General features: G+C 40.8%; 1 protein-coding gene across 1 annotated transcript; it reads left to right on the top strand.

Annotated features, from left to right (window-relative positions):
* The first annotated feature begins 2,578 nt into the window (after positions 1–2,578).
* Positions 2,579–16,145, top strand: urb1 (URB1 ribosome biogenesis homolog). The gene is made up of 39 exons (XM_008290177.1): positions 2,579–2,766; positions 2,880–3,019; positions 3,099–3,250; positions 3,355–3,484; positions 3,571–3,667; positions 3,749–3,834; positions 3,920–4,045; positions 4,137–4,267; positions 4,346–4,541; positions 4,654–4,791; positions 4,887–5,060; positions 5,152–5,278; positions 5,380–5,502; positions 5,599–5,711; positions 5,828–5,950; positions 6,241–6,357; positions 6,492–6,630; positions 6,723–6,881; positions 7,151–7,350; positions 7,462–7,680; positions 7,764–7,949; positions 8,082–8,919; positions 9,044–9,248; positions 9,325–9,511; positions 9,592–9,650; positions 9,746–9,933; positions 10,024–10,134; positions 10,214–10,277; positions 10,356–10,524; positions 10,894–10,996; positions 11,090–11,250; positions 11,347–11,458; positions 11,692–11,798; positions 12,038–12,181; positions 12,328–12,437; positions 12,533–12,739; positions 12,967–13,208; positions 13,848–14,426; positions 15,282–16,145. The coding sequence occupies exons 1-39, from the start codon at positions 2,640–2,642 to the stop codon at positions 15,470–15,472; spliced, it is 6,780 nt and encodes a 2,259-aa protein (XP_008288399.1). The 5' UTR covers positions 2,579–2,639; the 3' UTR covers positions 15,473–16,145.
* Positions 16,146–16,420: the final 275 nt, after the last annotated feature.

Here is a 16,420-nt window from a genome sequence, read left to right as displayed (position 1 = left end):
TGCTGGAAATACATTTAAAATGTGCATGAAAAATAGAACTTTCAAGGACTCATTTAAATCAGGTCTCACTGCAAAGCCAGAGGGTTTAGATGTACCATGTTCTCTTATTTTGGCTCTGAATGATTGATTCTAGATTGTTTAGAGATTTCAGTTTCAGTGTAAAAGTTTGCTCATTTTTTAATTAATTTTGTTCCTTTACTATCAAGCACAGTCTTACATGCCTGTACCATGATTAAAGATACACTTTAATCTGTTTTGCGATGCCTTGCGGGCATTGATTTTCTAAATATTCTGTTCAGTCAGTAGCTGTGAACAAGCTGACAATCACCTTCTGGCTAGTTGCATCAGAACACGTAGGTTAGAAAGTTCAAACATAGCGTAATAAAAAAAAACTGAATTGAATAAATTTAAAAGAAAAGAAAAGAAAAAAACATTCATGGTCTTGGCCAAGACAGGAGTTGGTCTAATTATTTATGATTTCCAAAAAGAAAAGAAAATTTACAAGCTGGTGTAAAAATGGATCCAAATTTCTTTGAACTGTATCCCAAGAAAACGTTTGTCTGAAAAAACATTAGCAGGAGCCATGTAGTTTATGTTTTTATATACTGAAGAAGGAATTTAACATTAAATGTACCTTGTCATATCACAGGTATTTGGGATCTTTAATCCATATATGCTATTAAAGTAGTTTTGTGGTTTCTGCACCACAGGCAGCAGTGAGCTGTAATCTGATCACCAGAATCTCAAGTGGGATCCCAGACAATAGTAACTCTGTAGGCCCAGCCTTACAATGAATCTTAAATAATTGTGCTTTATCGTAGTGAAACTGAAGACCCGATGGACTAAACTAATTTTCCACATTGTTCCAGTTTCCGAAAGTAATTCATGTCAGCGTGTCTGACTCGATTGTATCTGACTGACTGAGCCACTGGATAATCGGCACAACTGCTGTTTTCCAGTCATCTTAAAAGTCACGTTTTACTACAAAGGCTGCACATTACTCCAAAGCTTTCAAACCAAGCAAAGCTGGCCCCTGTTGGCCGTGCAACAGAATAACAACTAGAGAAGTAAATATATTCAGGACAACATAAGTTGTGTCGGTTTTATGCTTTTATTCTTTTTTTGTGTTATCTCATTCATGGTCTCCCCCTTTCAAGATCTCCCCATGAAATAATAATTGTTTTCTTTCTCTGCAATCGTCAGGCGGGTGCACAGGATTTGGAAATGCAGTCTTTGAGTGCTGCGTAAGCCTCACATAACAATGCCTGTTCTAAGAAGTTGTGAGATTGTACGAGTGAGCTCCATCACGAGACGAGCTGTTTGATTTTCACTCTTCATTACAACCTACTGCTGCGTGCAAAACTAGAATGTAAAAGCCACCTTGCTTTGACAAAAACAAAAAAAGATTTTATAATTCAGAAAACTGCTTCAAACACTTCACAGAACATCACTGGGCCCATCGACTTTCAGATCTGGTTGGGCAGTGCCTGCAAAAGTTTGCTGAAAGAATAACTGAGAAGAGGTTCCACTTTGGTTTAAAACCGCGTACTCTTCAAATAGGCTACAAAGTTAAACCACAACTATGTCTACATGGTCTCAGCAAAGTGTGTGTTTTCCCTCGCTTATTCTGCTGTAGTCGAGTGAAACTAAAACAAGGCACGTCGAAAACTGAAGGGTATAAAAATAACAGAAAACTGTGCAAAAGCTATAGTCTGCAAACTTCAATGCTTATAATTTAACTAAATGACACAAGGTGGATGTGAGATGCGCTTTGACGGGTCTCTCTAATATGATATAATATTAATTTATTTATACTGTGACGTTTAAGCATGCTGTGTGAAATCAGCAATGCCTTTTTATGACACACAAACACCAATCAAAATAGATAGAAAGCTACAAACAGGTTTACAGTGAATAATAAATTGATTAGTTGATAATTTGATTAACTTATAAAACATATGAGCACCCACAGTGGGAATAAATCTGATCCTGTCTTACTGTGAGTTAACATTAATTTAGTATTGCTCATCCACTGCAAATATTAATTTTCTAAGTATTTTTTTAATTTTTTTTTTTATTTACAAATTACAGATTTAATGCCACAAATAATACCTAAGAATAAACAACAGGGCATTCTTGACTTTGAAATAAATTAGTGTAAATTTCATTGCATTATTTTTGAAAGGAGATACAGGTAAGTTTACAATGAATCATAAATTCAAGCTAAATGCTATCAAATATAAATGGACTTCACTGCACCCACCTCTTATTCACTCAAGCTCATCTCCTATGGGTTTATATCATCTGGACCTTATTTGTGATGGTCAGATCTCAACAGAATATTTCCAGTGAATCTTTGGGCCTAAAAAGCACTATGAAACGAAAAAAGTTTACCTTTTTCATCAACATTTTGCAGCAGACCGGGAAAGGATGGAGCAGGAGCAGCACGATTAAGAAATAAGGAAGTAATGCGGAACCAAAGTTATGCAGCCAACGTTTCCGATCGGACGACAATTTCGTCGGAAAGCCGTCTGTTTACACCGCAACGTGGGTAACTGTGGCAGCACTTTAATGACAGGGAAGTACTAAATAACTAGTATATAACCAGTCGCTAATGCCTTTTTTAATTGTGTACTAAAATGGGTAAAAAGCGTCGCAGCGAAGACTCCGCGGAGTCAAACACTCCGGCGAAAAAAGAGAAAGCTCCGGAGTTCAATGGGACTTTATTTAAAGCTATGCTAAAGGACCCAACTACGGCCAAGAAGGGTGCGTTTGTATTTTACAGTTTGTTAAACATTACACAAAAGTTTTACTGAATCATACCGCTGATATGTCCATTCAGTAATTCACCTTCCTGTCCTTCCGTTGTCTTATTGCAGGACTGCAGACGTTCATATCAACCGCCAAGAAGCTGCCCTGCTCTGACCTGTATGATGTGGTTGAAGGTTACATTAAAATCTCCATGGAGTGTGCAGAAATATTCAAACTGCTAGAAGGAGAGAAGCACAATGAGAATGAGGTACGCTGAAGCTCCTCTCTCGGTGGATGGCACTGACCGGCTACCTGTTGAATTCTAACCAGATCTTGTTTCTGTCCAGATGATGCCGGTTTTTGAGAGTTTGGAGGTGATCCTTCTGAGGACGGCCAGTGACCTGTCCCACTTCAACATGGTCGGCAATGCCATTGTGAAAAAGATTGTTTCCAGCCACATGAAACTTCTGCAGGGGTCTTTCAATTCAGAAAATCACAGGTCGGTCTGATTATCTCAGTGCAGGGTGAATGTCAATCCGCAGCATTAAATAAACTGATCCTTCATGACCATCAACTTTATGCTGTGTTATTCGTTGTGCGCAGGTTTGTCCGTCAGTGCCTCGGCCTCCTGTCTGCCTTGGTGTCTCAGGGTCCAGAAGCTGCCAGAGAGGTTTTAAGTCACATTTACATTAACAGATCTTTGTCTGGACTGGCAAAGAGAAAGGACAAGAAGGTGTGATGCAGCATTCGTCTTTTCAGCTTACAGTGTCATAACAGTTGTTGGGTACTTTACATAAATGCATCCTTTTTTGTTTGCAGGGTAGACCTGATGTCCGTCAGGCTTTTATCCAGTTTGTCCTGTCCTTTTTGGTGTCTGGAGACAATGCTGCAGTGGGACAAATATTAGAACTCAAAGGTAATAATTAGATATTTATTACAGTTTACACGGCATCCTCTTGTCTCCATGTGTGGGTGACATGTTCATTTTGTGTTGTAGAGCTCCTGCCAGAGATTCTGAATACAGGTCTGAGGGAGGACAGGATGTCCACAGTCAATCTGATTTTGTCCACATTGAAGACCAGAGTAAGTGCTCATCAGTGCACAGTTTTGATTTAAAATCAGTGTATGGACTTGGTAATCATATTTATTGTTATTTGTCTTTCTGTAGGTTGTACTAAACAAGGCCATTAGTAAAACACAGAAAGTGCGCTTTTTCACACCTGCTGTATTGGCCAACATCGCATCTCTGTATAAATGGAATGGGATCGTGGATGCAACCACTGATGACGACAGGGTAGGTTACTCACTGTATCACTCATCTGTGTCGCCCAAATTTGCTTTTCAACTTGTGGGTCTAATTTTTTATTCACTTATTTCTATGTGAGATGGTGGAAGACTCAGAGCTTGCTGGGATTTCAGTCGTCCGGGAACTTGTTCACAGTTTCCTTCTTGACCTGTGCTGCTCCCGTAAGCATGGTATCAGTTTTCATGATGCCAGCTTTGGCACGGTCGGCAGGTAAGAAATTAATGTGTTGATTTGACATTGTACTCGAAAACTCCTGATGCTGACAGTAATATTTTACTTTCTCTGCAGAGCTGGCAACATTGTCTTGCTTCAGTTCTTGGTGGGTCTGAAACAAGCGACAGAGGATGAATTGGTGGCAGAGCTGGTGGTGAATGTGATGAAAGCAAGCCCAGACATTCTGTCCAGATACTTCAAGGAGACACAGCATTCGTACACCCCACGCCTCAAAAGTGCTTGGCAAGACAACGTCAAGTTTCTTAAAAAGGTACTTATTACTGGTATATTTTTGTCTAGAGGCATTTGTGATAGATAATTTGTTGTTTGTCTTATTTTAAGACAGTAATATTTTCTTTTTTTTGTTTACATTTTTACATCAGATCTATGAGGCCCAACCAGAGATTTCAACAGTCTTTCATGCTAATGAGCTGATCCCAGTGCCTCGCCTGCTCTCCATGATTATGGTGATATCACTTCCTCCTGTCTGTAACAAGGTCTTCTTCACCCAAGGCCTCAATGTAAGTTACTGAGCCTCATGAAATATATTCTTTATCGCTGTCAGCATTGAAAAAACATTTAAAACATTTAGACTATCTCCTCTTTGAATTGACAGCTTACCAACCAAGCAGTGCAGCTTACAACTCTGTCCATGGTGAATTTCATCTTGAAAAGAGCTAACAAGAATATGGAGTATCTTTTGGATGAGTCTGTGTGGTCCAACTCAGACTTGTACACTCTCGACATGATGGAGGAAGTGGTGCAGCAGTACAGGGAGACACTCAGCAAGGTATGTCCAATAAAGCGCTGTCTTAATACGCACACAATTTAATGATAGACATTCTGCAACTTCAATTTCCATTTTTCATTCTGCTTTCCAGATTTTACCAGACATGACAAAGATAATTGAAAAGTGGCAGTCGCTTAGCAAGAAGGAAAAGACTGATGGAGAAGAAAAAAAGACCCAAACTGAAGGAAATACTGAACTGACTGAAAATGACGTGCCTGGTAGGAACATTTACAGTACATGTATATTTCTTATTCCAATCATTCATGTAAAACAAATTGGAATCATGTGAGTTGACCAACTTATTTACCTTTTCTTGCAGTTGCGGAAACAGCTGAGGTCATTTTGCTGAAGGCTCTAATTCTTCAGGTCATATGTCTTTACCAGAAAGTGGTGCCACATCTGGTTAGCCAGTGCAAATTTGACTTCAGCAAGCTCTTTAAAGGTAATCTTTTTCTTGATAAGATCTGCCTTATATTGTTGTGATGTTTTTTTCAAGAGCAGGCTTTTAAAACAAAATATACTGTTTTTACATCTCCAGGGATTGTCTCAGACAAGGGAATGAGAGAAGAAGTTCCCCCGGTTTTGCAGTATCAGGTATTGCAGCTGGCCTTAGAACTTCCTGCAAGTAAATTCTCCTGGTTCCGCATACAGGTGAGCAAGTTATACTCTTGTTTTTTTTTTTTGCTATTTATTTTCTTGTTTCATTTTCAGCTGTTTGGAATATGTTTCTTTGTAAATATCATTGTTTTCTATTGCTTGTTTTACAGGATATTGCAGATTCAGAATCATCATCTGGGGAGAAGTCAGTGCTTTACCTGCTTCTCAAGATGTTTGTCAGCAGTAGTGGCAGCAGCCACCTGAAAACCTCCACACAGATGCTGGTTCAAAAAGTAAAGAGCCTTCTTTCTATTCCTCTGTGCAGGAGCTTTGTGTCTGCACTGTATGGATGAGTTACATAGTTAGATTATATTAATAGACTTGTTTGTCTGTATTAGTTTAAAGAGCCTGAAGCATAATGATATGATGGTATATTTATGAGGTTAATGGAGTAATAACAAAAGTCTCTGTATTTAGTTTCAACAGATTTGTATTAGTGTTACCAAATTTCTCCCAGGACTATTTTCCTTAGTTTTAGGAAAAAAAAGTAACTATTGTTCTGTACTACCTGCCTTGTATGTAGGTGTTAAAGGACACGGGGGTGTTTGAGCACACCTGGACTGAGCTTGAGCTCTGGCTCGATCATCTCACCAGAGTCGACCCAAACCAACAAGAGACAGTCATCCAGTTCTTGGAAAAGGTAAGTCTACCTATGTAACGTCTTAGCTTGAATCTCTATATTTCTTTACAGCATGTTATTGTTATACTGCTGCTTGCAAAAAAATGAAACATAAAAGCTATACCTGATAATAAGCTCTCTGTCTCTTACTCCAGGTGTTGGTTAAAGTGGTGTGCAGTTCCTACACATACACGGATAAAGTTGCCAGCCTGGTCCAGGAGGCAGCTCATCTGCAAGCTAACCTGAGTAGCCAGGAGGGCGACGCAGCAAGTATCCCAGTCTCACACATAGATGGTGAGCATTTAAAGGTGGAATCAAAACTGATTTCTTCATGCAACAAGCATGTCGGTGAAGGTTGTTTTTTGAAATCTGACAATGTCTTTCAGATGTCCTGGACATGCTGGATGTCATTATGGAGGGTAATGACGGTGAGATGGAGGAGTTCGGGCCGTCTCTGAGTGAAGACCTCATTATCCAAACCTTCCCCTTCAGTGTGGTGGTGCCTGCTGCTCTGGAGTCCCGAAACAAACTGCCAGCAGACAGGGGTAAAGCACAAATATTCAATATATAAATTCAAACAGTGGTGAGGGAAATAGCTTGTTTTGGGGGGGCTGAACATTGTTGTTTTTTTCAGTCAGTAAATATAAAGTTGAAAATGCATATATAGACAATTGCAACTCTACCTTAGAATAAAGCCTCCTCTTGACAGCTAAGAAGGGTTTTTTTCCCCCCATTCAGCTATAGCTTATTTATTTCAAAACAAAAAGTTCTGTATGTGGTGATGTTGGTAACCATCTGTCTTTTACTCCCTCAGGGGTGGTGTCTGAATACTTGTCTGCAGTCCTTTCAGATGTGCTGCACTGTCAGAGAGATCCGCTCCCACTCTGTCTGGCTCTGCTGCACTATGATAAGGAGCTTGTTTCCTCCGAACTCTCTGCTTCTCCTAATCCAGCCATCATACACTTTCATCAGTATTACACCAAATGGTTACCACAGCAGTGCCACGAGGAACTGGTCAGTTGGTAGTGGCACAAAGAGACTGGTTAATGAAAATGGTCATGTTCTTGTAATTTCTTATTCCAGAAACTTTAAGTCTTCTTCTTCTTCTTTTTTTTTTTTTTGCAGTTCAAGTCTTCTGAATGCCACTCAAAGGGATTGCCAACCCCCACGTCATGCACTGCACTGATGAAAGCTGCTTATCTTCAAGGAGCAAACACTTTGCTTGAGAACGCATTCAGGGAAAATGTAGAAGGAGCTCTAGCTTCCATGTCAGTGGCTGAGTTTCCAGTTGCAATCAAGCAGGTCTTACTTTACATCAAATCAACAGCGGACAACTTTGGCACGGTAAGAGCACAAAACAAGTTCACCACCACATAGTAAATGACTAAGTTAAAATTCTACACAGTGAATGGTATCTTCCTGTACAGTTCTCCAAAGATGTAGGCGCTTCCCTTTTGAGCACCTTAATGGGAATACTCAAAGATATGGTGACCAAGCTACAAGACCTTAAAGAGACCAAAAACTCTGAGCCAGCAGCTGAGAAATCCCAAGAAGGATCAGACCTCTTCCTGGAACTCAACCAGTCAGCTCCAGTAGAAGTCAATAAAGAGCAGGTTGGGAACAAAAGAAGCTTGTACTGTGACTTTTATTTGATGAATTCTTCTCAAGCTATTTACAATATCAGGTTTAAATCTTTTTTTTGGGGGGGGAATAACTGTTTCTAATATGGCATTCTCTGTCTTTAGATCCTTGTTTCAGCGCTTGGCTCCATCTTCAAGCACCCATGTCTGGAGCAGTGGTTTCTGGCTCTGGAGCTCTCTGCATTGCCTCCTCACTCCCTGAACCCTGCTAGACTAAAGCAGCTGTGTGCTCAGTTGACTGATGGTGTTCTGGCCATACTGAAGATCAGCGCCCCAGTGCTTCGGGATCTGAATCATTCGGAGCTTCTCTGTAGCTACATGGCAGCTGTAGAAAGAGCTGCACTCAAAGAATTGATGGAGAAGGGTTCTCAACCTGCAAAGAAACACTCCAGACCTTTCCAGGCACTGCTGTCTCTGCACAGCTACATGGATTCTTGTAATCTCAGGGAGGTGGTCTCAAAGTTGCTCCTCCTCTCCCAAAGCAGCCTTATCTCCCCCAGCAGTGACGGGACACAATCTGAGCTCAGCAATTACGGTCACGCAGCACTGCAGATCCTCACAGAGTGTAAATCTGCTTCTTCTCAGGACCAGGGCACATTCTTAACACAGGCACACTTCCATGGCTTGGGCACCCTGCTGCTATCCTGCACCAGCCCTGCACTGGAGGCTTTCCTGCTGCACACTCTGTCTAGTGAGCCAGGCAGTGCCAAGCTCATCCACACAGATGTGCTGTTGCACTGTCTCCAGCGGCCTCTCGGTGACACTCTGGCTATTAGCTCTCTGCTGCTGCAGAACAGCTCCACTCACTGCCTCTTCTTTGAGATGTGGTGCCTTGAATCTGCAAATATTGAGAAGTTCTCAGACCAGACAAAAACCTTCCTTCCACTGATTAATGCCTACTTGCAACTGGCAGATAGAGAGGATCCAGCCAGACCCCAAGATGGTGTGTACTCAGACACATTCTCTTTTGTCTAAAAGCATACAGCAGGAGAACTTCTGTGACTTTGTTTTCTCTTGTTGCCATTCCTGTATTAATTTGGATTTGCTCAATTGCTGTGTTTTTATAGTGCGAAATGAAGTTTTAAAAGCCTTGAAGCGAGGACTGCTTGCCAAATTGTCTCAAAGTGTCCTGGAAAATCTGTCCGAGGACTCCGGAGCCCAGCTTGCAGAAACACTTGCTCATTTGATCAAGATCTCTGCAAACATCAAGGACATCAGGGATCTTATCAACAATCTCCCCAATGCTCTTCAAAACATAGACAGTTTTGAAAGGTAAACTTTATCATAATAATAATAAGAAAATTATCCCAGTCGGAGATTGTTGGTTTCATTTTGTTTTCTCTTTCAGATGGAAACTGGTGGATGTTATTACTGAAAAACTTGCTGATTGCCCAGAGGAGCAAGAGAAATGGAAGAAGTCTCTCGCCACTGCAGCCCTCAAGTTTCTCATCGCCTCGTACAGTCACTCTAAAGATCAGGCTGCTTCTCCATCAGACCAGGAGCAGAGCATCTTGAACAGATTGCAGCAACTCCTGGTGGGCTTAGTTTTCTCAGGCACATTATGCAGTAATGACTATATTATTTGCATTTTTTGTAATTTATATTCTTTACACAGACATCAGCTGAAGACATCACTGCATCTGAGTGGAACAGCTTTGTCAAAAATGGACTGAAGTTAGTAAATATGTGTCTAAATCCATTCTTCTAATTCATAAACGGTGCCACATTCATTTTAATGAATGACCTAAAAACACTTGTAAATTCTCCAGGTATCGCTACAGAGATCAACACTTCCTCAGCACTTTGATTAGCCTATTGGAGCTGATGTACAGTGGCAGTGAAGTCCACAAAGACCGAATACCTTTATCCACTCTTCACATGATGACCATCAGCCACTCTCTGTTCCTGCCCACCATGTTAGCCTCTGATGAAGAGCTAAGCAGTGGCCTCGCTAAAGGTACCATACATAAAATAAACAAACCCTAAAGCCTTATCCATCAGTTGCCTGATTGATGATTGAAAACAAACACTTACTGTGTCATTTCAGAAGAGCTGATATCCCTTCTTCTCTGCCTGGTGAAGAAATGCCCATCCGTCTGCAACATCAATCACTTTGTTGTACTTTTGGGATCATACGGAGCCACACTGTGTGTTTCAGGTAAAACAGAACATTGGGATGAATTTTTTTGTATCTGTGTTTGCTGTGCTGTCGTCTTACACTGCGTTTTGTTTTGCAGATCAGAAACTGTTACTGCTTCTTCAGGAATATGAAAAAAACCAAGTCAGTCTGCTGAAGTTTCAGTAAGTCAGATGAATATTTTATGTTGTACCTGCAACAAACGCTCAGTGCAAACGCTCAGTGTGAGTTTTCTGCTGCAGATCGTTCTTGTGGGGCCCAGCAGCTTTGGAGCACCACAAGACCAGGAAAAGCCTGGGAGCCTCGCTGTGGAAGCAGGCGAGCTCAGATGACCTATTGGCTCTGCTGAAAACTGACAAGATGCTCCAAACTGTTGCACACTTTCCACAGCAGCGCAGAATCATTCCACAGGTCAATATCGAAAATCAAATCTCCTTTTTAAAGAAGTTACTGTAAAGTTTAACCCTCCCCCCCAAATCAGGAACTATATTTCTTCAGATATTCCTTGTGGTCTTTAGCTTGTGGGGATATTTTATTTATTTTTTAAAGATGTTTTAGTTATTTTTGACAGTATTTCTAAATTGAGGTTTCCAAAGTATCCTGAGTAGTTTTGACTTTGCAGTTGTAGTAAAATGTACAATTTCACACATCTTTGAGTGTGATAAAATTACCCCTGTTGTAAGTAGTCATGAAACCTCACATACCTGTATGACTAGACACCATGAGTAGTGGGACATATAATGACTGAGGTTCATTTCCATGTTGTACTCTCTCTCCTAGGATGGTACGGAGCTGCTGTACAGCAATGATGCAGTGAAGGACCTTGGGAATTTGTATGATCCTTGTTTTCTTTTGCCTCTATTCAGCACCATACTGCAGCCAGGTAGCTCATTTCACTGCTTGTCTTCACTCGAAATACTCACTTTAGGTCATCAATGCTTATATCTTACATTCTTTTTCTCCTTCTGTGTGACAGAGTGCGTTGTTGACTGCCTCAAGTTTGTATCCAGCCACGCTCTTGGCGTAACCGTAACGGCTCTCAGTAGCTACGACCCGAAGGTGAGAGCGGCAGCATACCATGTGCTTAGCTGCTTCTACCAACACCTGGAGGGTGCGCGGTTCAGAGAGAAGAGACAGGTAAATTGTCAGGGATGTGGCGTGTGGGTGTATAAGTATTATGTGTTGGGAAATCACCTCCAGAAACACTGATGAACTCGTTTTTCTGTCAAGCAGCTGCTGTATTTGATGGACACAGTAAAGAATGGAATTAGACAGCAGAATCAAAGGCTTCCGTTTGTCCTGACCACTTACATCAGCAAAGCAGCTCAGCAGATGCTCAAACCTGGTATGTAACACTGAAATCTAACTATTAGTCCCTGACCAGAGTCATTTAACCCTTGATATATGGGTCAGATGACAAATATGTAGTATTTGTTCAAGCCTTGTTTTAGACTGATCCAAACTCATAAAGAATAACAACTTATTAATTGTTGCGTTTCTATATACAGAGTACGATTGCAATAGCTAACTTTGCCTTTAGGATCTTTGACCTTTTTCTTCTTTTTCCTGTTTTCGCAGAGGACCACATGTACGTAGTGTTAAACCGGTTTCTGCTGTCCCATCAAAGTTTGGACTTCAGAAGAGTCCCTGAGTTCTTCAAGCTGTTTTATGGCTTCGACTTAGAGGTAAAGTGTAATCGGACAACTGCTGAAAACGTTGTTGTTGTTTCTGGTTCAGCAAGTCATTTGCAGGCAGTGCTTTCCTGAACAAATACAGGACTGTGCAAATAAGCTCCTCTTGTATCAACAGCATTTAACCTTGATCTGTTTGTTTGCTCTGCCCAGGCATTTTTTTAGACTGATGTTATCTGTTTTTGTGAAGGAGTGTCAGCCGTGGGAGTATGACTTGTCTGTTTTTCCTGCAGCACAAGATGGAGCGTGAGTGGATCCTCTCTGTGCTGGAGGAGGGGATAAGAGATGGACACTGCTATCAACTGTGTAACCAGCAAGGCATCTTTCAGATCCTTTTAGGCTTCAGCAGCAGCCCATTGTGTGATGAGCGCTTCCAGGTACACGGAAACACAGTCATACCAGTTTAAAATAAAGCATGAAAGCAAATAGATTTGTGGGGACAAGGTGACTGATTCTTGCAAATGCACTTCATAAGGAAAACAAATAAGTAGCCCTATGTCTGATGTGCTTTTATTTCCCGTAGGCACAGATCATCAGGGTGTTGTGCCAGGCTGTCCGTGTTACCAAAGCAGCTTATAACCTCATCAAGAGCTCTGGCCTACTCACCTGGGTGATGCAGGTAGTTGAAAAAAGGTAAGCTTGAGGTTCAGATTTTGGCTCTTTATTGTGATATTATCATTCACATAGTTCCAATAATCTCACAAGTCTGTACTTATTATACTCCTCAGGAATCTAGATCAGCAGCTCCTATGTGCCATCATTGAACTGCTCCATGTGCTGTGGTTTACTAACCTCGGGCAGAAGGAGAAGCAGGCAGATGAAGCAAAGGCCTCCTCGTCTACTGAGGAAAAACCTCAGAGCTTAGTGAAATGTCTCCCACTCCCACTCATCAGCGAATTCTTGTTTGTTGCGTCAACTATCAGCAGACACCTCAGGTAAGGCAGCATAACTGTTAGATAAATTCAGTGGTGGTATGAAACGCAGTAAACGAGCAAATGCAATTTAACTTTGAGTCACTCTTCATCCACTTGATCTGAAGCTTGGAATTTTTAAAAAAAAGGCTGCGGTTAACATAAATCAAGATGCCAGCCAGAATAACATGTCAAAATGTTAAATGTTTTTCATCAAGGATCTCTGTGTTTGTTTGATCTCTCCCTGGCAGGTTGGGTGTGAAGGCCGCTCAGCTGAGACTGTTTCTGCAGACTCTTTGCTCGGTACTGAAGCATCGTGAGACAGCTCTCAATGCAAACAAACAGGCTGACTGGCTCACACTTCGCCCACAGTCTCTCTCCAGTACCGAAACCCTCTCTCTGTTTCTCTGCTGGGCGTCCTTGTCCCGCAACACAGCACTCCTCACCCAAATACAAGCCTTGACTGAAAAGCACAAAGTGAAGGAGCTGATGAGTGAGTGTCTTCAACAAAGTCTTTCATACTGTGAAGCTTGTACAGTTGTCATAGTTTTACAAAATACTTCAAACTCATAATGAAAAAGGAGATAACTGTTAACCCTGCTGCAGTGGTGGCTGTTTGTGGGTTTGTTGCAAATGGAAGTCCTTCAGTTCGTCTTTTATTATGTGAGTTTTGAAAGCAACAAAAAAATTGAAGACAATGAAGCAAAGGAGGCAGAACTGATCTGAGTCTTAATTGTATCACAAACATCAAAAATGACCGTGATCTGCCTTAATAAGACAAATCCTCAGAAGGACCGAGCCGTTTACAAGTTGAAACTCACCAACGTGGACATGACAGACATGTGCAGTGTACTGGTGTTGGCATATATTACAAATTGGCATGAAAATCTATTATGACCCACCTTGCAGCAGTGTTTACAGTTGAGGTTCAGTACCATAACAGCACCAGCTCTGCTACAGGGTTGCTGCTTTTTTAATAGAAATGAGGCTTTAACAATATCATGTTCTTGGACTGGATGAAACTACATGTCATTTTTTTTCCCCCCAGTACAAACTGTGGAAATGTTTAAAGCTTTGTTCTGTTTCATAGAAACTAAATCATTGCTTAAGTTTTGTTCTTCTTCCCCTTCAGGAATGGGAAAGGATAAAGCCAAAGGAAAGGGCTCCTTTTCCCAGGCCTGCAAACGAAAAGAGAATCTGGCAGAAGATGCTGAGAGTGAAAAGCAAGAAGAGAGTCTCCTGACAGAATGTAAATTTTACCTCAGCAGTGTCTTTATTCACTGGGAGCCTGTGCTTCACCTCACAGAACCTCAGCCGTCTCAGCCAAGAGACAAACTGGATCCCAGTCGGTTGGCCAGTGATACTGCGCACCTGCTTACCAAGTGGTCCCTGAGGTGGTTGGTGGAGGACTCGTATGATGAGAACAGAGCAAAGGAATTCTTGCACTGGTTTGAAAACGCTGTGATAAAACACAGAGAAACTGTGGATGCTGTGCTGCTCGATCTTGGCTTGAAAGCGGACCTCCTTAGGTTCTACCATCAGGCCTTTGAAGCTCAGTGTCACTCCAGGATCTCAGGAAGAGCAGAAACATTCCAGCTTTTTACCAACATCATGATCCGCTTACTGGAGACCCAGGGCCACCTTCCAGAGCTACATCAAGCAGTTGTCTCTGCCTGCATGCCAGGAGCCACACACGATCAGTCTAGACTTGGTAAGAGCCTGTCACCTTATTCACCGACTCTATTAATACACAGTTACTGTAACAATACTGTGACTTACTTTTCTGTTCCAAACCACTGAAAAATCTCTGTTGTATTGACAGAATAGTGTAACAGAGATGTTTAGAGCAGGGGAGCCCAAATTTTTCCCTACAGAGGTTCACAAATTAAATTTGATGGGGATACCATCAAGTACCATCAAGTGTGATATGAAGGCTGAAAACAATAGCACTGAATTTACAAGATTTAACTTTTTTTCATTACTAATAAACTTACTGAACGAAAGAAATGTAGCAAAATTAGCATCCCATGACTATTTATCATGTTGATGTTTTTGATGCAAGTACAGGTGCAGATTGAGTTTTTGTTTTTTATCTGAAAAGTAATTTGAAAAAAATGTTTTTTGTGCATCTAATCACTTGATAAGTGCATTACTCAAATTTGAAACATTTATTTTATTCCCCATTACATAGCAAGTTGTAAAATAAAAGTCAATATGCTTAATCACAAAATCAGAATTTTTTTAAGTTACATGACATTATATTTTGCCACATCTGCAGTAGGCGAAAAAAAAGAAGAAGCTTTTGAAAGGTTCCTAAGTGTTTAAGATTTTTTTTTAAATGATATGGCTTCTTGGTAAGGATAATATAGAGGTTGTTTTAATGGTGTCGGATTATCAAATCTATTTGATGCATAAAGTCCAACACACCCTAACTGAAATACATTTTTAAAAATGGGCAAAAAGCAGATAAACACATGCTTATTTGTTTCTATTGGAACCCTAAAGCCACACAATGCCACTCGGTTGTAATGTAAATTAATTAAACCTCTTCTTTTCTTCTTTCCAGAAGCAGGGCTGTCGCTGTTGTCACTGTACATCCATGAATTGTGGAGTGGAGCCACATCAGCAGAGCTGTTCCTGTCTCATGTCAATTTGGTGACCAAGGCCAAGTACAAGAAACCAAAAGCGGTGAAATCCTCAGTGACTCAAACAGCTATCAGAGCCATCTGTAGTGATATCGTCACCATGAAGGTTTAGACATTGTATGTGAACACTTTTGTGTTCTATAAAGACACCCCATCAGACTTGACAGACTTTCATTTTGCTGTTTCGTTCTTGTAAATTGACTTTAGATCATTTGTGAACATTTGTAAAACGATTTTGTTATGTTGATTTTCAGATTTGTTCATATTTTGTATTTTTTTCAAAATAACACATGGTTCTTGTGTGACCTAATTTTTAATTGCGTGTATTTGCATGTACAGAACTCCGACTTCCTCCCACAGTCCAAAAACATGTTGAGGCTAATTGGTGATTCTAAATTGTCCGTAGATGAGAGTGTGAGTGTGCTCGTTTGTCTTTGTATGTAGCCCTGCGACAGAAAGGCGACCTGTCCAGGGTGTCTCCTACCTTCCCCCTGAGTCGGCTGGGATAGCCATCTTCCTGGGGAGAGTTCTTAGGACTGATGAAATGAGATGGTAAATGGATGGATGGATTATGAACGCTTGTGTAAGCTGCTGCATAACAAATCGCCCCTCTGGGACAAATAATAAATTTGAAGTTGAAGTCGGATGGATGGATGGATGGATGCATACATGCATGTACATATTTATATTATTGCCTTGGACTAAATTCAAAAACTTGGATTCAAATGTAGTCTTATCAATGAAGCACAATAATAAACTAGCTGTTCTTGTTCTTTTATTATCAAGGCCAGGCTTCTCATGTACACACACTGCAGCTTAACGCACAAGATCATGATGAAACATTTCTTTAATGGTAAATGGAACCTTGCACTTTGTAGGTATTCAGTAAAATGGTAAAAGATGAATCATGCAGGCTCTCCATTGTTTCTCAGGCATCATCTCCATGGCCATTTTTCCATCAAATTGATTCTGAATTTGCGCCCATCACCTCACTTTTAAACATTAAAAAAAAGTGCTGTCATTTACATTCAGCCTCTGGTCAAGCAATTTATACTCTGTT

This window comes from Stegastes partitus, unplaced genomic scaffold (genome assembly GCF_000690725.1).
Source record: "Stegastes partitus isolate 25-593 unplaced genomic scaffold, Stegastes_partitus-1.0.2 Scaffold659, whole genome shotgun sequence".
In the NCBI taxonomy this organism is placed as follows: Eukaryota; Metazoa; Chordata; class Actinopteri; family Pomacentridae; genus Stegastes; species Stegastes partitus.
Note: the sequence above shows the minus strand (reverse complement) of the source record. Positions and strands in the feature narration are given on the sequence as shown.